At 36.0% G+C, this 26222-nt stretch overlaps 2 protein-coding genes across 2 annotated transcripts; both read right to left on the bottom strand.

The window, feature by feature from the left end:
* Positions 1 to 20785: 20785 nt before the first annotated feature.
* On the bottom strand, positions 20786 to 22711 carry LOC107640417 (uncharacterized). The gene is made up of 3 exons (XM_016343939.1): positions 22549 to 22711; positions 21683 to 22240; positions 20786 to 20850 (listed from the first exon to the last, which is right to left on the bottom strand). The coding sequence occupies exons 1-3, from the start codon at positions 22709 to 22711 to the stop codon at positions 20786 to 20788; spliced, it is 786 nt and encodes a 261-aa protein (XP_016199425.1).
* A 1869-nt stretch (positions 22712 to 24580) lies between these two features.
* Positions 24581 to 25957, bottom strand: LOC148563852 (uncharacterized). Its single transcript, XM_088486966.1, has 2 exons — positions 25583 to 25957; positions 24581 to 25126 (listed from the first exon to the last, which is right to left on the bottom strand). Exons 1-2 carry the CDS (start codon positions 25955 to 25957, stop codon positions 24581 to 24583), a joined length of 921 nt encoding a protein of 306 aa, XP_088343092.1.
* Between the last annotated feature and the right edge of the window lie 265 nt (positions 25958 to 26222).

A 26222-nucleotide genomic window follows, 5' to 3' on the forward strand; every position in this document is an offset into this window, starting at 1 on the left:
CTCTAATATAGAGATTGAAAATTTATTTCATTTTCGACCTTTTTTTTCCGCTACAAAATGGTCCCAAAAATTTCAGTTTATTTTAAAATCGTTATTTTTACCAATTTTTTTATTTTTATTATCAAATTACTCCTCATTAAAAAAAATTATAAAATAAAAAAAATAGGGCCGAAAGGCCACGAGAGGAAGAGGGGGAAAAGAAAGAGAATCTGGGGGGAGAGAGAGAGGAGAGGAAAGAAGGGGGAAGGGACCACCGCCTGTGATCGGAAGGGAGAACAGACAGCAAGAGAGGAGAAAGCTAAGGGAGAAGAATGAGATCGGAAGGAATCGGAAGGAGAAACTGCGTTCAGCGCCACCGCCACTCACACGCCGCTCGCCGTTTCTGCTCCTCTTCCATCTCCGTCACTGCTCCGCTGCTACCGTCGTCTTCTACTTTTGCTTCGACTTTTGCTTCTGCTTCTGCATCTGCATTTGGATCTGTTCCTTCTTCTACATCTGCATCTGCATCTACATCTGCTTCTTCTGCATCTGGATCTTCTTCTTCTTCTTCTTCTTCTGTTTTTCTTTTTTTATTTTATTGTTGTCGTGTGTTGATTTTATTGTTGAATTTGATATTGTTAGTTTTTGCATTTGAATAATCTTGAATTTGATTATTGGTATTTGGTGGGAGTAAGTGAGGTGGTGGTGGTGGTTCTGCTTCTGGTTGATTTTGGAGAAGATCAGAAGGGGAAAGGGTGGTGATTATGCTTCTGGTTGATTTTGGAGAAGAAGGGGGAAGGATATTTTCGTCCGAATGACGACTTTTAAATAAACTAAAACCTTGGGATGGGAACCATTTTGTAGTGAAAAAGATGTCGGAAACGAAATAAACTTTCGCTTTCTATATTAGAGAATAAAATTGTACTTAACCCATAATTATATTTTTAATAAAATGAAAATCGTAATGATGACCTGGCCAACGACAAACACTTGGACAAGGACAAGTCTTAGACAAAAAATTATATAATTCAACAAATTATATCTGTTCCACATATTTAAGCTGGATAATAAAATAGTTAGAGAATTGACGCCCACACATAAATTAGCTGTTTTTGTAGAACTACCTTATATTTTATTTTGTTTTACTTTTTTTCTTTTTGGTTCAAGCGTCGGCATTTTCCTTTGTTTATTTTGCTTCTTTCTTTTTTCGTTCTCTGATTGGCTCCATATGAGTTTGACTCAAAATTTTGAAGGGGGACGACAAATCATTGATTAGAAAGCCTAACATTTTCAATACGTGTCTGTTTCATAATGAATGGTATGTTTGACACTGGAATTGGGTGCATTAATGCACATGTTCTTCTATCTAAAAAAATGAATAAATTAATTAAATAAATAAACATTTAAACTTCTGGTAACTAATAAGATTGAAAAATAATAATTAAAAAAAACAGAGAATAAAAAAGAGAGATCAAGAGGATGCATTATTTTTCTTAGAGAGAAGATAAAACAGGTTAGAGATATAACACTATTTTATGTCTTTTTTTATTAATTTAAACTTAAAAAAATAGTTTTATGATTGTGATTTGTGAGAGACTTACATGAGAATATGACTTTTCTGTTTTAATTAAGATTTTTTAAACAGTAATTATGTTAAAACTAACTTTTTAAAAACAATTTTGCAGAAGTAAGTTGATATAAACTTACTTTTTTATTTTTAGCCAGAATTAATATTAAAAAAATTATTACAGACATAAATTATTTATCTCCAAAAATAGTTCTAATTAATAAATTTTAACAAAATTAACTTCACCAAAAAAATTTATTTTTTCAAAACCAGAACTAAACACACGCTAAATTAAATAAGTGGAAGTCATGCAATATTTTACATAGTACACTGATATATCAAACTATATATATATGACATCTAAACTTATCACAAACATTTTTTCTTTTAGATCACGGGATTGATTACATTTGGTATACTTTTCCTTTAATTAATTAACAATCCATACATTGAATTCACAAGTCTTCACCCCATGTGAAAATTAAATTTATTTTAGTCCTCGGATCCATTATTAAGGGTTGGAAAGCTTGGGTTACTTTAAACTATATTGTTTCTCTTAAAAAAAGTAATACTCCATATAATTCTGCTCTTAACAAAGTCAAGTAAATTTCAAGTCAATCGATTTTATTTTCCCTTGTTGGATGACTATATATAATTTAACAATTAGATTGATTAAGGGTATAAATATTATAACAATGTATGAAGATGGTCTTAGGGCGGCTCCTAATAAAGCGCAATGCAAGGACCCGGGCGCTTCCAAAATACTAGTCTAATAATTATTCGAATTTATTATTTTTTATTATTATTATTTAATTATTAATATTTAAAAATATAAATTAAAATATATTATTAAATTATTAAATTAAAAAATTAAATTTATAATTAAAACTAATTATCAAAAAATTAAATTTTGATTCTTTTTTAATAATTTTTATATTAATATTTTATTATTTTTATTTTTTATAATATTTTAATATTTAAAAATATTATGTATATATTAAAATTAATCACCAAATAAAACATAAAGATAGATAAATTTACGGTAGTCATTTGGAACTGAAAATTAGACAATTTTTTTTTTTTTTATGTTTTGGAGACTTACACTAAGGATCTAAATGTTGGCCTCAAACAACACATGACACATTATCAAAGGTTGTATGGGATACTTAAGATTGGAGGTTGTCAAATTTATTGACAAAAAAAAAAAAAAAAAACAACACATGACACATTATCAACACTTAAATGTACTCATGGGTTGGCATAGCAATTGATAAATTTTAAACAATTAATTTTTAAATTTGAAAATACGTTACCAATGTCTTAAACGACGGTAATAGAATTTGACAATTTTTGTTTATTAAAATAAAATAAACTGCCGATAATTATACCATCTGTAAATGTTAATTAATAAAAAATCATTTTTAATTAATATATATTATTAAGGTGTGTAGCGGGACAAAAAAAAATTACCGATGGCGATGAAACTTGATAATTAGATTTAGTAATAGAAAATTTTAAAGTTTTTAATATATTTAATTCATTGAAAATACAAAAATGTATTCTTTTAATAACTTTTAGTCACTTATTTTTTTATAGTATTATTAAAATATATTTTTAAAACATATATTAGCAAGACTCCAAAGTTATTACTAAATTAATAAAAAATTTTAAATTTAATAAATAAATGTAGATTTTTTAACTTTAGCTAAAAGAATCTCGTTTGATCCTCGTTGTAAGCAGCAATAATTGCTTAACACATTGATTAGAGAAATTTAATAATTATTCATCAGTAGTTCTTAATTAATCAGCTATATGTGAATGTCAACGTTGAGAAAACAAAGTTTCAATTGGGGTTGTGCACGAGTAGGCGTGCATTCGGGTCTTGTTGCCTTTGATCATTCTTAAAGGAAACAAAAACACTTTGTAGTTAGCGCTAACCGCTAAGTAATGGATTCAAAATTTGCAAAGGATTTGATGAAGAGGTTTGCACCATTAAATGGTTTTATAATAAAATATATTTTTTAAGTTTTTTCATAATTATTAAATAGTTTATTTTTAATTTTAATTATAAATTAATTTTATATATTTTATTAAATTATAAATTTTTTTTTTATTTTATAAATTATTATTTTATCATTTATTTATTATGTTTATTAATAATAAAAAACAAAAACAATAACGAATTAGATTTTTCATTGATCGTAATAACTTTTTGACAATCCCAATCGATTAAAAGTTTATCTTTGATCTATTATATCCGTCGAGAATTTTAAAATCGTGTTTCTTAAAATATCAATCAATTGGATTAACAAAACAATTGATTGAATTTCAGGTTTCCATAACTCAATCGATTAGACTTCAGGTTACCACAAAACAATCGATTGGTCATATTACCCAATCGATTGAACGATGACAAGAATGTGTGTTTTTTTATAATTCAATCTATTGTTTATATTACCCAATCGATTGAAGGCTGCTATTAAAATGATATATGAAGGTTTAATCGATTAGTATGATAATACAATCGATTGAATTTTGTACGTGACTAATGGTACATTCCAATTCAATCGATTGGTATAATCATTCAATCGATTGAAATGTGAAGTAAATAAGTTTTTTCTGCATTCAATCGATTGATAGGATAATCCAATCGATTGAATTTTGAATCGCGCCGTTCTCAATTTTCATATCGTTTTTATAAATTTTGAATCGCGCCGTGACTAGTGGTTTATAAATTTTCATATTACCCAATCGATTGAATTATGGAAACCTGACATTCAATCGATTGTCTTGTTAATCCAATTGATTGATTTTCTAAGAAACACAATTTCAAAATTCTCGACGGATGTAATGGATCAAAGATAAACTTTTAATCGATTGGAATTGCCAAAAAGTTATTACAATCAATGGAAGATCTAATTCGTTATTGTTTTTGTTTTTGATTATTAATAAACATAATAGATAAATGATAAAATAATAATTTATAAAATAAAAAATAATTTTTATAATTAAATAAAATATATAGGGTTAATCTGTAATTAAAATTAAAAATTGACTATTTAACAGTGATGAGTTTGGAAAACTCCAATTTAATTTTGATGATGAACAAACATTATTGAAATATTTAATTACAAAATTATTAACTTGATCTTCATTAAACATGTGTTAATTAATAATTTTGTGATGCAGTTTTGATTGGGCCGATAATGAGATTCTGGTGCAAGCCCAATTTAGCCTTGGTATTAAATTATTGTGATCATAGTGGCTGAAACCATTGGGCCAAAAATAAAAAGAATTCTGGTGCAAGCCCAAATCAAAATTACATTCAGCCTTGATTAATGTTTCTTATGTTATGAGGCAAAATTGATTGTTATGTTACTTGGGCTAGAATGAGTTTCAATGCTCCAAGCCCAAAATTGTTTCTCATGCTTGATCCGAAAACAATTCATCAGGAAAGCAAATGTTATCATTTGCCATATGTCTTCTAACGGATCTCAAAGCTTGCCACATGATGGATTTCAAATTCACTCAATTATCATTAATAGCATGGGAACTATGAGAGAGATTATGAATGACATGATTGATGTGTTTAAGCTACACGCCACTTAAGCTAGGGAAGTAAAAGCTACTTTTTCTACCTAATAGTTTAGCTTCATTTAATTACTTCTCTTTCATTTGTTTCTTCTCTCTCATTCATTCTTTCCTCTCTTTTCGAACAATACCCAGCAAACCATGAAAGCAAAAATGAGCTACCGAAGTGAAGGAAGAACACTCTACAAGACCATCATGATGATGGCAAGAAAACATAACAAAATAAAAGTATGCTGTGGTTGAGATTTTCACCAAAAAATGATAAGATTTGGTGAGGTAATCTCGAGCTCTCCATACCAAAGATGGAGAAGGTGATTCGGCCAGCAAGGAAGAGATTCTTGGAGGCATGGCTTGTCTTTGAATCTGCTCAACCACCACAGGAAGTAGCTAGAGTGGCGAAGTGATGGAAGAGGCAGAGATTGGAGTAGAAGAAGCCATCATCATCATGAAGCATCAAGGGCCAGAAATCCATCTTGGAGAGCAAGCCAAGGATGGAGTGCTCGGATTGATGAAGGGTGATGACCAAGGAAGGACTAGATGTAATTGCATGTTAGATTTTGCATGATTATCTCTTCTCTCTCTGTGTGGCCGAACCAGATCTGTTTCTTGGAGAAGAAGAAGTTGGCTTAGTTTTTTGGCTTCAAAAGTGGAGGCTTCCCTCTTCTATAAAAAGAGAGAACAGCTACTGTTTGGAGCAAGGAGAAAGTTTGAGAGTGCAAGGCACAAAATTCTCAGAGCTACCTGAGCTAACAGTTTTCTCTTCTCCTTCAATGTATTCTGTTTTGTATTTTTTTGTTTAATTTTGTCATGTCTTGAGTCTCATGGAAAAAGACAAACAGTGAGGTTTGTATGAAAAAGCCATAGAGTGGAAAAAGGCAGAGAGTGCAAAATTAAAAGAAAAAGCCATAGATGTCCTTAGAGTTCTTTTGTTCATCTATGTTGTGTTTCATGATTCTGTGGGAATCCCCTTGTAAGTTGGGTTAGCACTTTACAGATTGTAATCAGGAAGATTATAGTGAAATTCTATCATGTTTGTGATGGAGACTGGATGTAGGCTGCACTGCATTTAGCAGCTGAACCAGGATATATCTGGGTGTAATTTTCTCTCTTCTCTACTCCATTTCTGTTTCTACTGCACAGGAGCAAAAACCAAAAATATCTCGTGTCAAGTGACGAGACAAAAGAAAAGTCTCGTGGCTAGGGACGAGACAAAAAGAAAAAGTCTCGTGGCTAGTGACGAGATAAAAAGACAAAAAGTTTTCAAAGTTGGTTTCAAAAGTCAGCAAGTATTATCAAGCAAAAAGGGAGCTAAGATTCAACCCCCCCTTCTCTTAGCCACTGATAACCATCAATTGGTATCAGAGCTTGGTCTCAAAGAGATCAAGCTTTGTAGCTTGGAGTAAAGATCCTCATGGCAGAAAACAGTGGCTCAAATGTGGTGTCCTACAATATGACCGAAGAACAATCAAGCAACAGACCTCCTCTTTTCAATGGAAAAAAATTACACCTATTGGAAGGAGAGGATGAAGATATTTGTACAAGCAGTGGATTACAGACTTTGGAAGATCATCCTGGAAGGACCTCAATATCCAACTGTTACAAGTGCCGAAGGAGTTGTTTCTCTTAAACCTGAAGCGAATTGGACGGATGAAGATAGAAAAAAGGTGGAGCTCAATGCCAAGGCCATCAATCTGCTCAACTGTGCTATCAGCTTTGAGGAGTACCGACGGGTATCACGTTGCACAACAGCAAAGAAAATCTGGGATAAACTCCTAGTTACTCATGAAGGAACAACCATTGTGAAAAAGACCAGGATTGATATGTTAAACAGAGAATTTCGAAATGTTTGCAATGAAGGAAGGAGAATCCATTGATGAGATGTTTGAACGCTTCAACACCATTATTGTTGGCTTGGATGCTATAGGAATCAAGTATCCTGAATCTGTGCTAGTGAGAAGAGTGCTGAGATGTCTCACAAAAGAGTGGGAAACAAAAGCTTTAATTATCTCTGAGAGTAGTGGTCTTGACTCTATGACTTATGATGATTTGAGAGGAAATTTACTTGCTTTTGAAAACACCTACTTGAAAAAAGATTCAAAAAAGAAAGGAATAGCTTTTTCTTCTGTCACTAACCCTCTGGATGATGAATCCAGTGATAACTCATCTGAAAATGAATTTGTGTTGTTTGCAAAAAAATTCAGGAAAATGATGAAGCTCAAAGGCAAAGGTAGCAGCTCAAGGAAAATAAACAAAGACCTTAGCAAAGTAACTTGTTACAACTGTAAGGAAATGAGGCATTTCAAATCTGATTGTCCCAAGTTAAAGAAGGAAGAGAAGCCAAAAAGAGGTAAGAAGAAGGGACTGATGGCTTCATGGGAAGATTTGGAAAATGACTCGGATGATGATGATGAAGAATCCGAGACCAAGTCACAACTTTGTCTCATGGCAGATCACATAGATCAGGTAGTCTTTCATAACCCTAACACTGAAGATCTTTATCTTATGATAGACCACCTTTCTGAAAAAATAAGATGTTTTCTGCTGGAAAATCAAGAACTTGAACAACAAATCACCATTCTTAAAGATGAAAACAGTTTTCTTAAAGAAAAAGTAAGGGAGGCCGAAACTGCTTGTGATCTTGTTGAAGAAAATAAGCAGTTAAAAGTCCAAATTAAGAGCTGTGAAAGTGATCATTCCGTTCTTGCATATGTAGACTGTTTTAAAAGAAATGAAGAGTTTCTTAAAGAGGTTAAGAGGCTTAAGGAAGACTTAGCCAAGTTCACCCAAAGTTCTGAAAATCTGAATCAAATCTTGACTAGTCAAAAACCTCTTTATGATAAGGCTGGGTTGGGGCTTTATAAATCTGCTGAAAAATCTCATTTTGAAAACTTTGCTTCATCCTCTAATGATACAAGATTTCAAGATCCCACCTACTTTAACAAAACAGCAACTCCAAGATTTTGTAGACTATGCAATCGAAATGGACACTTTCCTATTTAATGCTTTTTTGGTGAAAGAATGATTGGTGATAAAGTTTGTAAAGTTGTTTTTTATTACAATGGCTTAGGACATAAGAGATGGTTTAACGTGAAAGGATCCAAGAAAATTTGGATACCTAAGGTCACTTAAGCTTGTTTTGTAGGTGTGCCTAGCATCCAAACGGAAAGAAAATATGTGGTATATGGATAGCGGATGCTCTAGGCATATGACCGGAAAGACAACCTTCTTCATAAAGCTTGATGAATATGATGGAGGACTTGTCACGTTCGGTGATGATGCAAAAGGAAAAATAGTGGTTGTTGAGAAAGTTGGTAAAAATTTTTCATCTTGTATAAATGATGTCCTTCTTGTAAATGACTTGAAACATAATCTGCTTAGTGTTAGTCAATTGTGTGATTTAGGTTTTGAAGTTATTTTTAAGAAGTTTGTTTGTTTAGTTGTTTGTGAGAAAACTGGGGATATTTTATTTGAAGCTAAAAGATGCAATAATGTGTATGGATTAACTCTTGAGGACTTAAAAGAACAAAATGTGACATGCTTTACATCTTTTGAATCTGAAAAATGGCTATGGCATAGAAAGTTGGGTCATGCAAGCATGTACCAAATTTCTAAGCTTGTTAAGAAAAATCTGGTTAGAAGAATTCCAAACATCAAATTTGATAAGGATCTTACTTGTGATGCTTGCCAATTGGGCAAACAAGTAAAATCCTCCTTTAAACCTAAGGATGGAATCTCAACCAAAAGGCCATTAGAGATGTTACATATTGATCTTTTTGGACCAACAAGAACTCAAAGTTTAGGAGGTAAACACTATGGTCTTGTGGTGGTAGATGATTACTCTAGATTTGGTTGGGTACTTTTTCTTGCTCATAAAAATGATGCTTTTCATGCTTTCTCAACTCTTTGCAAAAAAATTCAAAATGAAAAAGATTTAAAAATTGCTCATTTGAGAAGTGATCACGGAAGAGAATTTGAAAATCAAGACTTTGAAAAATTCTGTGATGACTTAGGAATTTCTCATAACTTTTCATGCCCTAGAACCCCCCCCCCAACAAAATGGGGTGGTTGAAAGAAGGAATAGGAGCCTTCAAGAGATGACTAGGGCTATGCTTTGTGAAAATGAGATTCCTAAATTTTTATGGGCTGAAGCTGTGAATACAGCTTGTTACATTTTGAATAGGACAATCATTAGAAAAGGGTTGAAGAAAACCCCTTATGAGCTATGGAAAGGAACCCCTCCGAATCTTAAGTACTTTCATGTTTTTGGATGCAAATTCTTTGTACTTAACAATAAAGAAAACCTTGGAAAGTTTGATCCAAAATCATATGAAGGAATATTTGTTGGATATTCCACCACAAGCAAGGCTTATAGAATTTATCTCAAAAAACATAGAACCATAGAGGAATCCATACACGTTACTTTTTGTGATTCTAACTTAATTCCCAGTGTTGTGATAGATAATGATTCAGATGGTGAAGAGGCTGGAACAAGTGAAGAAAATCCTAAATCTGCTCAAAACGAAGAATCTGCCAGTCCAGTTTTGTCTCGTCAAATTGGAGGAGACATTTCCATTTTATCTCCTGAACAGACACGAGAAACTGAAACAGTGAGACCATCAGAAACTCATCAAAGCTCAACACCACTTCGGAAGCCTAGAGAATGGAAGTCTATGAGGGGTTATCCTCATGACTTCATAATTGGTGATCCCTCTCAAGGAGTAACAACAAGATCCTCCACCAAAAGGCAATCCGAACCAAGCAATTTTGCATTCTTGTCTCAAATGGAGCCCAACAATGTCAAACAAGCTCTTGAAGATCCATCTTGGGTCAAAGCAATGCAAGAAGAGCTTGCTCAATTCGACAAGAATGAGGTTTGGACACTAGTACCTCATCCGGATGGTAAGAAAGTTACGGGTACTAAGTGGGTGTTTAAAAATAAACTTGGTGAGGATGGACAAGTTGTTCATAACAAGGCTAGATTAGTGGCCCAAGGTTACGATCAAGAAGAGGGTATAGATTTTGATGAGTCTTTTGCTCCGGTAGCTAGAATGGAAGCAATTAGGTTGCTCCTTGCCGATGCTGCCCATAAAGGTTTCAAAATGTTTCAAATGGATGTTAAATGTGCTTTCCTTAATGGTTTTATTGATAGAGAAGTGTATGTGGCTCAACCCCCCGGTTTTGAACATAAAGATTTCCCAAATCATGTTTTTAAACTATCTAAGGCTCTTTATGGTCTTAGACAAGCTCCAAGAGCTTGGTATGAAAGGCTTAGTGCCTTCTTGTTGGAAAATCGTTTTCAAAGGGGTACCACCGACACTACTTTATTTATTAAAGCATCTAATGATGATATACTCCTTGTTCAAGTTTATGTTGATGACATTGTATTTGGATCGGCCAATGTATCCTTGTGTGAAGAGTTTGGAAAACTTATGACTAGTGAGTTTGAAATGAGTTTAATGGGAGAGCTAACTTTCTTTCTTGGCCTCCAAATCAAACAAACTCCTAGTGGTACTTTTATTCACCAAGGAAAGTATGCAAAAGAACTTATCAAAAAGTTTGGCTAGAAAATTCCAAACCAATGGGTACACCAATGCACCCCAACACAAAACTTGAAAAGGATGATGATGGCCAAGATGTGGATGAAACAAGGTATAGAGGAATGATAGGTTCACTTATGTACCTTACCTCCTCTAGACCGGATATTGTTCAAAGTGTGGGTGTATGCTCAAGGTTTCAATCTCATCCAAAAGAATCTCATCTTACGGCTGTTAAACGCATCATTAGATACATTAATGGGACTTGTAATTTTGGATTATGGTATCCTAAATCTGATGATTTTTGTGCAGTAGGATTTTGTGAGGCAGATTATGCGGGAGATAGAGTGGATAGACGGAGCACATCCGGCATGTGTTGCTTCCTTGGAAGCTCACTCAACATGTGGTCAAGCAAGAAGCAAGCCACAGTGGCTTTATCCACGGCTGAAGCAGAATATATTTCCGCATCTGCTTGTTGCTCTCAATTAATTTGGTTAAAAACACAATTGGAAGATTACAAATTAAAAATTAATAGTATACCCTTATTTTGTGATAATATAAGAGCTATAAACATTTCAAAAAATCCTGTTCTGCATTCAAGAACCAAGCACATTTAGATAAAATATCATTTTATTAGAGAGCATGTGCAAAAGGGTACTATTGATATTCAATTTGTAAAATCTGAAGACCAAATTGCTGATATTTTTACAAAACCCCTCTGTGAAGACAGATTCTGCACCTTGAGAAAAAGTTTGGGAATGTTTGATTTAAGTTCTATTGATAACTTGTGAATATTTGACTCTATTCAGTTTTGTCTCGTAGGTTTGGACGAGATAAAAATGAGGGCATGATGGAAGAGCTATAATTAAGGGGGAGGCAACGCAGAATTTAAGTTTCATGGGCCCTACCAAATATCCTTGACCCTACCATGGCAGTTTTGTTAGTTCCTTATTTTTTTAAAAAAATAAAATCACAAAATTCCTTAGTTGTCTTATCAAATCTTGTTGGAAGAAGCATGTTGTCAAATCAAATCTTTCCTTCCAACTAATCCCCTGATTCAAGGAAACTCTTCCTTTTTCAGTTTTTTGAAAACTTCCCTGGTTAATAACCGCACCATTAATGGTTAATAAATCCCTCCACTATCTCTCTCCACTCCACATTTATTGCACCACTAACCTCCCTCCTCCTTCACCTCTTTCGGCCTTCCTCACCCTTTCATATTCAACTTCTCCACTCTCCCAACCATGAAAAAGAAAACTGCTCCCAGGAAAAGTGAAAGGCTCCTATTTTCTCAAAAACCGTCCACACCACAATCTCACACTCACATCCATATTCACTCTACATCATCATCGTCACCCTCACCTCCCTCAAAGCAAACCGACACCATGAGAAGGAAGGTCATTGCCACGAAAACCTCTTCAAGGAAGAAGAAAGAAAAAGCTCCCGTGCAAGAAGAAGAAGAGTCTCACACATCACCTATTCCGTCTCCACCACCATCACCACCGAAGAAATCCACTCCCCATGCATCCAGAAAAAGCTCTCAAAAGACCAAGGGTTTCGTGCTTCATGAGACCAGAGAACCCACGAACCTTGGTTCAATGGAGTTCAAGAATAAATTTCACAAACCACACTCCCATTTTGATCCTTCAAGGTTTTTTACCTGTGCCTTCTATGAATTTCACAAAGAGGTTTTGGAAAAACGGCATCTGTGCCCATCCTACTTGGTGAATCTCGAGTCTCTGGCCTCCAAAGGAATCAATCTACAACCCCTGTTTGATAGTCTCAAATGGTCACCATTGCTCCTTATTCACAAAATGGTTTACCCAGGGTTGGTAAGACAGTTTTATGCGAATCTGAGATTTATTGATGGCAGCTTTCACTCCTACGTGAAACGTGTGCATATCACTCTGAATGCTGAGACTATTGCTTCTGCCCTTGGTTACATTGATGAAAGGCTGAAGGTTTACATGAGTGATAAATGCGATTCACACGTTGGGGCTGCATACAAGCAAATTCTTCATCAAATCTGTGAAAATCTGTCTGGACTGGACGAAACCGTTCCTACTCACAATGCTTTGGGTCCAACCAACTCCCTGCTGCACCGCATCATAACTCACATTCTCACCCCCACAAAGTGGTTCTCATAACAGGGTAACCGTATCTGACTGTCTCATAATATTTGCTCTTGTTACTTCATCTTCCATTTCATTTAGTTATCTAATGATTAGACATATGTGGGAGTCTGTAAAGAGTACAAAAAAGGCTAATTTACCTTATGGAATGTTTCTCACGTGCATCTTTGAGTACTTTAAGGTAGATTTAATAAATGAGGATGTAGAGAACAAAGTCTCTATGATCAAAGGAGGCGGGACTGTTAAAAAGATAAAGAAATCTATGGCTTCTGATGATGACTTTGAGAGCCGGCCAGAATCCTCAAAGGCGACCGATTCCCTAAGAGACATTCTCACAGAATTCTCAAACATGTCTGATCTCATGGTTCAATTTCACAAGTCTGCTCGCAAACTTGCATATGAAAATGAGTCGGCTTGGAAGAAATGCCAAGAAAGGGTCGGTCTAATGCTGGAAAGCCTTGATGATGAAGTTGGTAATGAAGCAGGGGCCGAGGACTTGGACTTTAATCTTTCTGATGATTAAATTTCAGTTTACTATTTGATATTGGCACACTTTGGCTCAATTTGTTATTTTGTTAGGTTGAAGACTGATAGTAGTATAACTGTGTGATACTCTATTAACACTTTTGGATTATGTTATGGGTTATATCTTGCAGGTGCCCCTTTGATGACAAAAGGGAGAGAAAAGCTGAAAAATTGAAATCTGAAAAACAGAGGTGAAAAACAGGGGATGAAATTTTCTCTTGAAAATTCATGATCACCCTTGTTAAAAGGATATATTATGATGTGATATATTGTGATGCTTGATGAAAGCATGTTAATAATGTTGAAACTGCATTTGTTTCATTATGATTACTGCTATTGATTTATGATGTTTTGGCAATACATTTGTTTTGATTACATGAATGCCTGGCTGTTAATTAACCTTGATGAATATGCACACTTATATTGAATATTCTGATTCATCTTGACAAACATGCAGGTTTGATAATTTATTTTTGGCAGTTCCTTTAAACTGTAATATCTAACAGCTGCCATGTTTTGATGTAATCATGTGTGATTCAAAAATATTTTCCTTACTTGAATAATGTTGCTTTGATATCTTGACTGAAATTTTTAAAAATTTTTTAAACAACATTGTTTTGTACTCAACTGATGAGTGTATAATTTGAGCAGAAAATCAATTTATTGATAACAAAAGAGTTTTGATTATCATACAACTCTGCTCATAAATCAAGCATTTAGCATCATATAATGAATATGCTAAATAACATTGTTACTTGAAGCTTGATTAAAATGTTACAGGTTAGTGCTTCCCTTGGTAAAAATGGTATATATTAAGGGGGAGCCATGTGACAACTTGAAAGGGGAGAAATTCAAATCTTCAAAGGGAGTACTCTTACTCTAATTCTTAAATTTTTTTCCATTTCAATTTTAATAATGTTTGTCATCAAGGGGGAGATTGATGAGTTTGGAAAACTCCAATTTAATTTTGATGATGAACAAACATTATTGAAATATTTAATTTCAAAATTATTAACTTGATCTTCATTAAACATGTGTTAATTAATAATTTTGTGATACAGTTTTGATTGGGCCGATAATGAGATTCTAGTGCAAGCCCAATTCAGCCTTGGTATTAAATTATTGTGATCATAGTGGCTGAAACCATTGGGCCAAAAATAAAAAGAATTCTGGTGCAAGCCCAAATCAAAATTACATTCAGCCTTGATTAATGTTTCTTATGTTATGAGGCAAAATTGATTGTTATGTTACTTGGGCCAGAATGAGTTTCAATGCTCCAAGCCCAAAATTGTTTCTCATGCTTGATCCGAAAATAATTCACCAGAAAAGCAAATGTTATCATTTACCATATGTCTTCTAACGGATCTCAAAGCTTGCCACATGATGGATTTCAAATTCACTCAATTATCATTAATAGCATGGGAACTATGAGAGAGATTATGAGTGACATGATTGATGTGTTTAAGCTACACGCCACTCAAGCTAGGGAAGTAAAAGCTACTTTTTCTACCTAATGGTTTAACTTCATTTAATTACTTCTCTTTCATTTGTTTCTTCTCTCTCATTCATTCTTTCCTCTCTTTTCGGACAATACCCAGCAAACCATGAAAGCAAAAATGAGCTACCGAAGTGAAGGAAGAACACTCTACAAGACCATCATGATGATGGCAAGAAAACATAACAAAATAAAAGTATGCTGTGGCTGAGATTTTCACCAAAAAATGATAAGATTTGGTGAGGTAATCTCGAGCTCTCCATACCAAAGATGGAGAAGGTGATTCGGCCAGCAAGGAAGAGATTCTTGGAGGCATGGCTTGTCTTTGAATCTGCTCAACCACCACAGGAAGTAGCTAGAGTGGCGAAGTGATGGAAGAGGCAGAGATTGGAGTAGAAAAAGCCATCATCATCATAAAGCATCAAGGACCGGAAATCCATCTTGGAGAGCAAGCCAAGGATGGAGCGCTCGGATTGATGAAGGGTGATGACCAAGGAAGGACTAGAGGTAATTGCATGTTGGGTTTTGCATGATTATCTCTTCTCTCTCTGTGTGGCCGAACCGGATCTGTTTCTTGGAGAAGAAGAAGTTGGCTTAGTTTTTTGGCTTCAAAAGTGGAGGCTTCCCTCTTCTATAAAAAGAGAGAACAACCACTGTTTGGAGCAAGGAGAAAGTTTGAGAGTGCAAGGAACAGAATTCTCAGAGCTACTTGAGCTAACAGTTTTCTCTTCTCCTTCAATGTATTCTGTTTTGTATTTTTTTGTTTAATTTTGTCATGTCTTGAGTCTCATGGAAAAAGGCAAACAGTGAGGTTTGTATGAAAAAGCCATAGAGCGGAAAAAGGCAGAGAATACAAAATTAAAAGAAAAAGCCTTAGATGTCCTTAGAGTTCCTTTGTTCATCTATGTTGTGTTTCATTATTTTGTGGGAATCCCCTTGTAAGTTGGGTTAGTACTTTACAGATTTTAATCAGGAAGATTATAGTGAAATTCCATCATGTTTGTGATGGAGACTGGATGTAGCCTGCACTGCACTTAGCAGCTGAACCAGGATATATCTGGGTGTAATTTTCTCTTTTCTCTACTCCATTTCTGTTTCTACTGCACAGGAGCAAAAACCAAAAATATCTCGTGTCAAGTGACGAGACAAAAGAAAAGTCTCGTGGCTAGGGACGAGACAAAAAGAAAAAGTCTCGTGGCTAGTGACGAGATAAAAAGACAAAAAGTTTCCAAAGTTGGTTTCAAAAGTCAGCAAGTATTATCAAGCAAAAAGGGGGCTAAGATTCAACCCCCCTTCACTTAGCCACTGATAACCATCAAACAGTTATTGAAAAACTTAAAAAATATATTTTGTTATGAGACCATTTAACGGTCCAAACGTTCTGGGACCATCGAATCCAGTACCTACAAAATTAGCCAAACATGTAAAATAAACTAAGGTTAACAAACTAACATTCTTTTCGAATTTATTGTGTTTCACCATCAATTAGTTATTAATATTTAAAAATATAGATAAAATATATTATTAAATTACTAAATTAAAAATATTAAATTAATAACTAAATAATAATTAAAAAAATAAATTCTAATATTTTTTAATATTTTTATTTTTTTTTGGCATTTTCTCTTTCTAGTCTTTTCGTTTCAAAACTCGTGCATCACAATAATCACGTATCCTAACATACTAACATGAATGAAGACAAGCCATACTAAGCATTAATTATTTAAAAGGAAAAAATTATTATTAGAAAAGTAAATTGTCAAATTAATCCCTAAAAGATTAAGTAATTTTTAAATTAGTCTCTAAAAAATTAAATTAATCAAAATTGTCTCCAAAAGATATAAAATTAATCATGTTAGCCCCTCTATCTATTATATCACCAACGATATTAAATTTTGCTTACGTAGCTGTCACGGTGGCATGTCAGCAAAATCTAAACAACGTCGTTTTGGCACCTTTCCCTACAACGCTTCAGTTTCTGACCCTCTTTCATTCCATTCCATTCCATCCTTCTTCTCAGAGCAAAACTTTTCTCTAATTTTATCCTTCTTCTTTGATTCTCACCTCCACAAAGAAGAAGCATTGAACGGCAACCTTTAGTGCAATTCAACATTGTTTTGGAGTTAAAGGTGACAGCTTCGCAAGAACATTGGTCAAGCGAAGAAAACACACCATCGCGTTGCGTGAGAGATAGGTTACCTATTGTTTGTTCTTTTTCAAAATTAATTGTGCCCTTATCTTCTCATTATCATATTTCTATGATCATTGAAGACCCATTGTTGATGTTTGTAGTATTAGTGTTTAGAAAATATGTTCATGTTTACGGCTTACTTTTGACCCATGAATGATTCTGTTTTTCGACATCTAAGAACAATGTTTGTGCTTTATATAGTTGAATCTCTGTGTTCTATTTTATTTATGTTGTTGAACATGGCCAAGCTAATAGGGGTATTTTGTGCATTTATAGTATGGTTTAGATTGATTTATTAGTTGGTTGAAGATATTTCAAAAAAAAAAAATTCTATAATGGTTTAGTGTTTTGCTGTTTTGCTTGCAGATGGAAGGTCCTCCTATGACCTTTGTGTTTCATTATGGTGAAAAGTTCAAAATAGATAAATCAGGATCAATATTTTATAAACCAGATAATATTGAAGTATTAATGGGGGATGAAGGTGACATTCTAGATTTTTTTTTATAAAAGGGTATTATAAGGAGTTAGGATATGCTGATATGAACAACTATTTATGTCCTGGAACATCTCTTGATTATAACTTGAAGTGGCTAGAAAATGAAGTTGATCTATTCGCCATGGTTAAGGACTGTAGGAGGAATCATCACCTCATAAACATCTATTTTGAGCATGGAGTTTCAAAGTCACATGTGGTTAACTGCATGAGCGAGGATGATGGTGATGTACAAATTTTGCCAACTAATCCCAAATTTATACAGTAGGCCATCCTTAAACCTATACAAAAACTGAAGAAGGACTAGTGTGAAGCAATGTCTTAACCAGTTTGTAAGACCACTAAAAAATTTTCCCAACCCAAAAGGAACAACTCTCAGCCCACCAAATTATCCTCACCTCAGCCACACACATAAGTCCAAACTTTAACCCAAACCTAATCCTACACCTCAGCCCACACATCAACTTAAACGTCAGCCCACACCTCAACCTAAACTTAATCCCACACCTAGTCCAAACCTCAGTCCACACCTACCCCTACACATCTAACCAAACCTCAGTCCACACATAAGTCCATACACCAGCCCAATCACTAGCCCAAGCCTTGGTCCAAACCCAGGCTTTTAAAGTCTCTGCTAACTCCCACAAGCCAAAAAACATCAACCAAAAGGTCAACAAGACTTGGAAGGCAAGTTAAGCCAACCCCAGTTTGAAGATGATAGTGACTCTCATGACTCATGTAACACCCTATCACCCTAACCCTTACCTCTAGTCGCAAAGCGAAGGATAACAAAGTGCCACAATAGTTCTAAAGATTATACAATAATATATATATATATATATATATATATATATATATATATATATATATATAAGAAAATAGTAATACAAGAAGTCCGATGAAGAAATAAAACAGATATACAAAAGTGCGAAGCGTTCACACGATAACTAAAAGCACAAAAGGATAAGGTACAACATGATAAAGATACAAAAGATTACAAAGTATATAGATATATAGGTATATATGATAGTCAAAAGAATACTAGCTGCAGCCCGCAGAGTTTAGGCCGACTAGTTATATACAGACAATACAGAGTGTTTGAAAAGTTACACAACAACATATGTCTCTCAAATAGCCTCTAAGGCAACAAAGATATAAAAGTGAGAGTATATCTATAACAAAGTAATCCAAAACACAAAAGAAAGCAAAAGATTCTCTGCTCTATCACTATCCCGCAACTCACCGAGGTGGGTTACGACCTGTATCTGAAAAATAACAACATATGGTATGAGAACCGGGGGTTCTCAATATGATAACAGTGCCTAATATATAAGATATGTGGTTTCGAAATGCGAAAGGCAATCTTAGAATTTAACATCAAGCATAAGATTCAAGCTTAGAAACATTTAAGTAAAAACCAAAAAGGGTTATCTAAATCCTAAAGATTTTCTAACTAACAGTTCACCGCTATCCCACAGCCTTCGCCAGCCTAACCTCCATGCGATCCCATCGCCACCACCTACCGAGCCTCCTCAATCCCAGTAGAAAGCACAAGTATATACAAACAAGTAAAACACAAGTAGTTGACATGTATAGCAAGTAATTCAGGAAACAAGTAAGCATGTTATACTTTAGGCATTGAAATGCAAGTAAACAAAGCAAGCAAACACATACAAAATGCACATGATGAATGCCTATCCTATTGGCGGTGATATCACTTGTCGGTTCAACTGCCAACCTGTCATATCCCCTTGGGATGTTGCTTTTCTGTCACGTATATAAATATGGCCCCTGGGATATAGTGCCATAGCACACTCTTACGGGATATAGTGCCCAAGCACACTCTTGTGGCAAAAAAGGATGCGACCTCACATCTCAATGTAAGAGGGATTAACCACTATCCTTACACCGGTTCCGCGACCTCGACAAGAAGGATTAACCATCGTTCTTGCCAGTGCATAGCGACTCAACAGTCTTAGTGTAACAGATCACCTTTAGTACTCAAAATAATCATCATTCAACTCTGAGTTCCAAACTCGCCTTAAACATCATCAGTTCTCAAGTCCTCAAGTTCATCATCAATGTAGTACTCCGTCACAATTCCCAACTAGTTCATCCTCAATACTTCAGAAACCTAAGTTTTTGTCTTCTAAACTCCCAACAGAAATTCACCAATTTAGATCACTAAATCATCCTTACTAGTCTTAGAGTCTAATTACTAGCTTAAAGTCTCAAATAGCAGTAGAAGAAGTTTAGAAAGCTAGAAAATCCTTGAAAATGGAGAAAAATAGTTTTTCAGCAAAACAAGGTCTCGCATACGCAAGACCTTGTCCTACGTACGCAAGGCAGCAAAAACAAGTAGTCGCGTACGCGAACATTGAAAACAGAAGCAAACAGTCGCGTACGCATGCCTTTAAGTCGCGTACGCAAGGGTTAAAAATTGAGCTTCCGAGTATGCTTGCAGTGCTTACGTACGCGAGGGCAGTTGGCAGTGGCCAATGCTCGCGTCGTGTGCACAGGTCCGCGTATGCATGTCTTACCAGACTTAGAAAATTTTCAAAAGCTGCAAAATTCAGGTTTTTCATACCAAACTTCAAACGCGTATAACATTTTTGGTTTAAAACATTTTCCATCCGTTCTTCAAACGTCTTACAGTTTTCGGACCCAACTTTCATTTAAAATAAGTTTCATCTAAAATGGGGGTCCGGAGGCCAAGTTATGCCTCACCAAAGTTCGTCAAAAATAAGATTTTACAAAAATCAGCAAAGTTCTCAAACTTTCAAAACTCTAAAACGAAAACCATTTCAAACATGCCCAAAACAATCCAATTATCCATAAAAGCACTCTCTAATTAATTCTCAATCATACAACTATCAAAACCCTTCAACCTCACAATTTTACTTAGATTCCTATCAATAACATCATTATAAAACATCATCACTACTAATCAATTCCATTCAAAATCCTTATTTGTCAATTCAATCATCATTAAAATCCACTATCACCAACAATTGCGTATCAACATCAACCATAATAATCCATATTCACTATCATCATCAACATTTGTTATCAAACACCAACAACACCATCATAATTCATCAAATCAACACAATCATTAATAATCATTATGCATCATCAACAATTCAAACTTATCCTACGGTCCACTAGCCTAAGTTTCACAAAACATTACATATTACATAGAGGAAACCAAAATCATACCCTGGCCGATTTCCAATATGCACTAAATACCAAATTCGAATTCAACAAGCTTTCAATCACTAACACCACTTCCAAAAGTCACCAAATATCAAGCTATACATACCAATATCATCACCATCAATACCTAGAATTCACAATATACCAAACCACAAGAATTTTTGAGAAACCTTACCTTATCCATAGAAATTAGAGATAAAACCCAATAATTCCTCACTAATGGTCGGCACCTAAACAACCAAATCACAAATTTTCACTCAAAAACTAAACCTAAATTTTGAAATTCACTTAGGGCAGAAAAAAAGAGTATAAAACTCAAAATCTTACCAAAAAACTTAGTTAAAACTGACGGGCTCAGCAAGAGTTTCGCGTGGCCGCAAATGGCATGCGAATCGGAGCATCGTATCTCGAGTTATGAGCGATTTAAGATGGATGTGAATAGTGTTTTCTCCTTCCCCTCTCTTCTCACTTCAGATGCATGTTCTTGAGTTATTTGGTAAAATGAGGCTGAGTTAGCTTCATTTAAGGTATTATATATGTTGGGCTTTGGCCCAACTTGGGTCCGGTCCAACTCGTTAGTGTTTTTGGCCCGTTTGGCCCAACTTTGGGCCAAACCTTTGGAATTAGCACCCGGTTTTTAACTTTGGTTACTTTTCTAAGTTTTTCTACCATTTTATTACTCTCACACAATACCGGACAGACTTAAGCCGATACTACCGACTAATTTATCGGTACGCGTTTTTATGCAATTTTTCGCAGAAAATTACATTTTTCTACTTGGAAAAATTCATTGAATCCAAATCTCACCTCTAAATTTTTTAATTAAAATTATAAATTTTTGAACCTATTCCAGGTAATTAATTCATTTTTATTTTACATTAATTAATCGGTTAATTGTTTCTGGTTCTTACATTCTCCCTACGAAATTAGAAATTTTATCCCCAAAATTTAGTGATTACCTGAAAATAACTCCGGATAATTCTTTCGCATTTCTAACTCCAACTCCCATGTGTGCTCCTCCATTCCAGCTCTATTCCAAGCTACCTTTACCAACAGAACTTCCTTTCCACGTAACTTCTTCACACTAGTGTCTTCGATCTGCACTGGTGTGACTTGAAAAGTCAGGTTCTCCTTCAATTTGACCGACTCGGGATCTAACACATGAGCCGTATCCGATGTGTGCGTCCAAAGTTGTGACACATGGAACACGTCATGCAAGTTAGATAAATGCGGCGGCAAAGCTACTTGATATGCCACCGGCCCGACTCGCCTCAACACTTCAAAAGGTCCGATAAACCTCGGATTCAACTTCTTCGTTTTGATCGCCCTTTCGATCTTAGTTGTTGGAGTAACCCTTAGAAATACATGTTCACCCACTTCAAATTCCAATGGTTTCCTTCTCTGACCCGCATAACTCTTCTGTCGGATCTGTGCAGTTAGGATTCTAGCTCGAATCTGTTTGATCTTCTCAGTAGTCTCAGCTATCAAATCCGGACCCAACACACTTGTCTCACCGGCTTCATACCAACACAGTGAAGACTGGCACTTCCATTCTCATACGGAGTCATTTTAATGCTTGTATGAAAGCTGTGGTTGTACGCAAACTCCACCAATGACATGTAACGGTCTCAACTTCCCGGTTGATCCAACACACACGCCCTTAGCATATCCTCCAACGTCTGAATAGTCCTTTCTAACTATCCATCAGTTTGTGGATGATACGCTGTACTGAGACATAGTCTCGTACCGAAAGCTCTTTGAAAAGCTCCCTAAAACCTTGATGTGAATCGAGGATCTCGATCTGAAACTATAGTCTATGGCACACCATGCAACCTTACAATCTCTTTGATGTATAGCCTCGCTAATTCCTCCAATGAATAGTTCACTCGGATAGGCAGAAAGTGAGCGAACTTGGTTAAGTAATCCACGATCATCGAAACCGCATTAAGTCCCGACCTAGTCCTCGGCAACCCAGTTACAAAGTCCATTGCAATTCCTTCCCATTTTCACTAAGGAATCTCAAGTGGCTGTAACATTCCCGACGGTCTCTGAAGCTCTATCTTCACCTTCTGACATGTCAGACACTTAGACACAAGTGTAGCTACATCACTCTTCATCCCAGGCCACCAAAGCATTTTTTCAAATGACGATACATCTTTGTACTTCCTGGATGAATAGAAAATCCGCTGTTATGAGCTTTCGACAACAACTCTTATCTCAAACTACCAACATCCGGCATACAAATCCGCCCCTTGTATCTCCATAACCTTTCACCGTCTTTAGTGAATTCTCCGTGCCTCTCTTTACTAATAGGTTGAAACATCTTTTGAAGTTCTTGTTCGTCTTGCTAAGCCCTTTGAATTTCTGACTTGAACGTACTTGAAATGCATAATTGATTCAAACAAGCTTTCCCTTCAACTTCACCAAGATCCAACTTAAGCTCCGCAAACTTATCTACCAACTCTTCTTATTTAATTCGCATCCACGCAATGGTCAATGACTTCCGGCTCAAGGCATCTACTACAACATTAGCCTTACCAGGGTGATAACTTAGCTCAACATCGTAATCCTTCAGTAGCTCCATCCACCTCGTCTGATGCATATTGAGCTCTTCTGATCAAAGATGTACTTGAGACTCTTATGATCAGAAAAGACTCTAAACCTCACTCCATATAAGTAGTGCCTCCAAATTTTCAATGCAAACACAACTGCCACCAATTTCAAGTCATGAGTTTGGTAATTCACCTCATGTGGTCTTAGCTGACGTGAAGCGTAAGCCACCACGTTCCGGTATTGCATTAAAACACAACCCATACCTTTCAGCGAGGCATCGCAGTAAACCTCAAACGGTTTATGTGGTTTAGGTAAAATCAAAACTGACGCTGAAGTCAAATTCTCCTTCAGAGTCTAAAAACTTTCCTCACACTTGGACGTCCATACAAAAGGTGTATCTTTTCTGGTTAACTTAGTCATCGGTAGAGCGATTTGTGAAAATTCATGAATGAACCTTCGGTAATATCTGGCTAACCCCAAGAAACTCCTAACCTCAGTCACTGACGTCGGTCTTTCCCACTCCATTACCGCCTCAACCTTTGATAGATCCATCGCTACCCCTCCTTTACTCACCATGTGACCTAAAAACTTCACGTCCTCCTTCCAGAATTCGCACTTTAACAACTTAGCATACAATTTACACTCCTTCAGGATTTGTAACACAATCCTCAGGTTCTCTTCATACTCTCTCACCATCTTTGATTAAAACAGGATGTCATCTAAGAACACCACCATAAACTTGTCCAAAAAGGGGACGAAATACTCTGTTCATTTAATCCATGAACACAGCAGGTGCATTCGTCAACCCAAAGGACACCACCGCATATTCATAGTGACCATAATGTGTTCTAAATGTAGTCTTCAGAATATCATCCTCCTTCACCCTTATCAGATGGTAACTGGATCTTAAATCAATCTTCGAGAACACTCCAGCTCCTTGCAATTGATCCTTTAAGTTATCGATCCTAGGCAACAGATACTTGTTCTTCACAGTCACTTTGTTTAAGTGTCGATAGTCCACGCAGAGTCGCATTCCTCCATTTTTCTTCTTCACCAATAAAACTGGTGCTCCCCACAGAGATACACTCGGTCGAATGAACCTTTTGTTCAGAAGCTCTTCCAACTAAGTCTTAAGTTTAGCCAGCTCTATCGGAGCCATCCTGTATGGTGCAATTGAAACTGGTCTCGCTCCTGGCACTAAGTCTATCGCAAATTCAATTTTCCTCTGAGGTAAAAATTCAGGAATATCTTCGGGAAACACTTCGGGAAACTCCTGAACTACCGGAATTCGATCTAACTTATATTCATCCCAACACATTTGCATCCAAGAGTATGTAACCCTGACACTCTTTCCTACTACAGTTCACTATCATAGAGTTTAGGTAATAACCCTCAGCTACAGCTGCTCCTCCTTCCCCTTTCCACATAAAGCGAATCGACCACTCAAAATAATCCAACAATACTCGATTCTTTGACAACCAATCAAATCCCAAAATCATCTCCAACCCAACCATTAGCAAACAGATTAAATCATGAATAAAGGTTCTATCATCAATCTTGAAAGGTATTTCCCTATAACCTGATCTAGTCACAACTGTCTGATACGGGGTATGCACATGCAAATCAAAAGCTAATTCTGACATTCTCAACCCTAGATCCTTAGCCTTGTTAAATGAAATGAATGACTGTGAAGCTCCAATATCATACAATACAATCAACTCTTTATCGCCAAATAAACATTTACCTCTCGTCAGAGGATCCGACTTCGCAGCATCATTGGCGTTCACAGCAAACACCCGACCTTGTTGTTGGTTCTGACCCGCATTCGGATTTCTCCCATGAGAACAATCCTTCGCAATGTGCCCAGGCAATCCACAAATAAAACAGCCACCTAAACCCAGCTTGCACGAGTCGTAAGGGTGAAAATATCCACAACAGTCACAAATTAAATTTGGAGAAGTTTTGTTTTGTTTACCTTTTTCTCTCGCCTGGTGATACTGATAATAGTTGTTTCCCCTAAAATTCCCTCAACCTTGAGGGTGTTGAGGTGCGTGTCCACCTCTCTTGAAGTTCGGACCTCTAGGCTGAAAGTATTTGCCTCGGCCTCTATTGTTGTTTCCTCCTCTAGTGCCCCTTGCTAGTGTCACCTTCTTTGCATAGTCCTCAACCACTTAGGATTTGTTCACTAACTCAGAGAACACCCGAATCTCCAAAGGAGCCACAATAGTCATGATGTTTTCCCTCAAACCTCCTTGGTACTTTATGCACTTCCAATTTTCATAGGATTTTGGGGCACCCTGACACACCCTAGAGAATCTACAAAGTTCCTCAAACTTGCTCGTATACTCTGCTACAGATAATGAGCCTTGCTTCAGCTGCATAAGCTCCAACACCTTAGCTTCTCTTACTGATTCAGGAAAATACTTCTTGTAAAATGCCGTCTGAAACACGTCCCAAGGAATGTTTGCGTTCGAAAGTCGTAGCAATTGGCACTCTCCTTGCCACCAGTGTTGCGCTTTTCCCATTAGTTGATAGGCTGCAAATTCTACGAATTGGTTATTTGGGACATGCTGAATCTGTAATGCACGCTCCATGGCTCGGAACCAGTTATCCACCTCAGTATCATTTGTCGTTCCTCTAAAAGCTGGCGGGTGAACATTGAGAAACGAAGCCAAAGTCATCTGAGCACCCCGTAGATCATTCCCAGCTCCTCCACCATTTCCATTTCAATTTCCATTTCTGACTGGTTGCCCCAGCCTCTCCACAGCTTTCATCATCGCATCAACATTTGATTACAAAGTATTTCCTAGATTGGTCATCGTCGCCATGAACTCGTCATGGTTATTGGCCGATTGGTCATTGTCATTGTCTCTCCGTGTACATGATCAACCTCGTTCATGAGTTACCATTCAGGGTCTTATCCACACCAAATAATTGATATCAAGG

The sequence above is a fragment of the Arachis ipaensis genome, chromosome B5 (assembly GCF_059453495.1).
Source record: "Arachis ipaensis isolate K30076 ecotype BB chromosome B5, ASM5945349v1, whole genome shotgun sequence".
Classification (NCBI taxonomy): domain Eukaryota; kingdom Viridiplantae; phylum Streptophyta; class Magnoliopsida; order Fabales; family Fabaceae; genus Arachis; species Arachis ipaensis.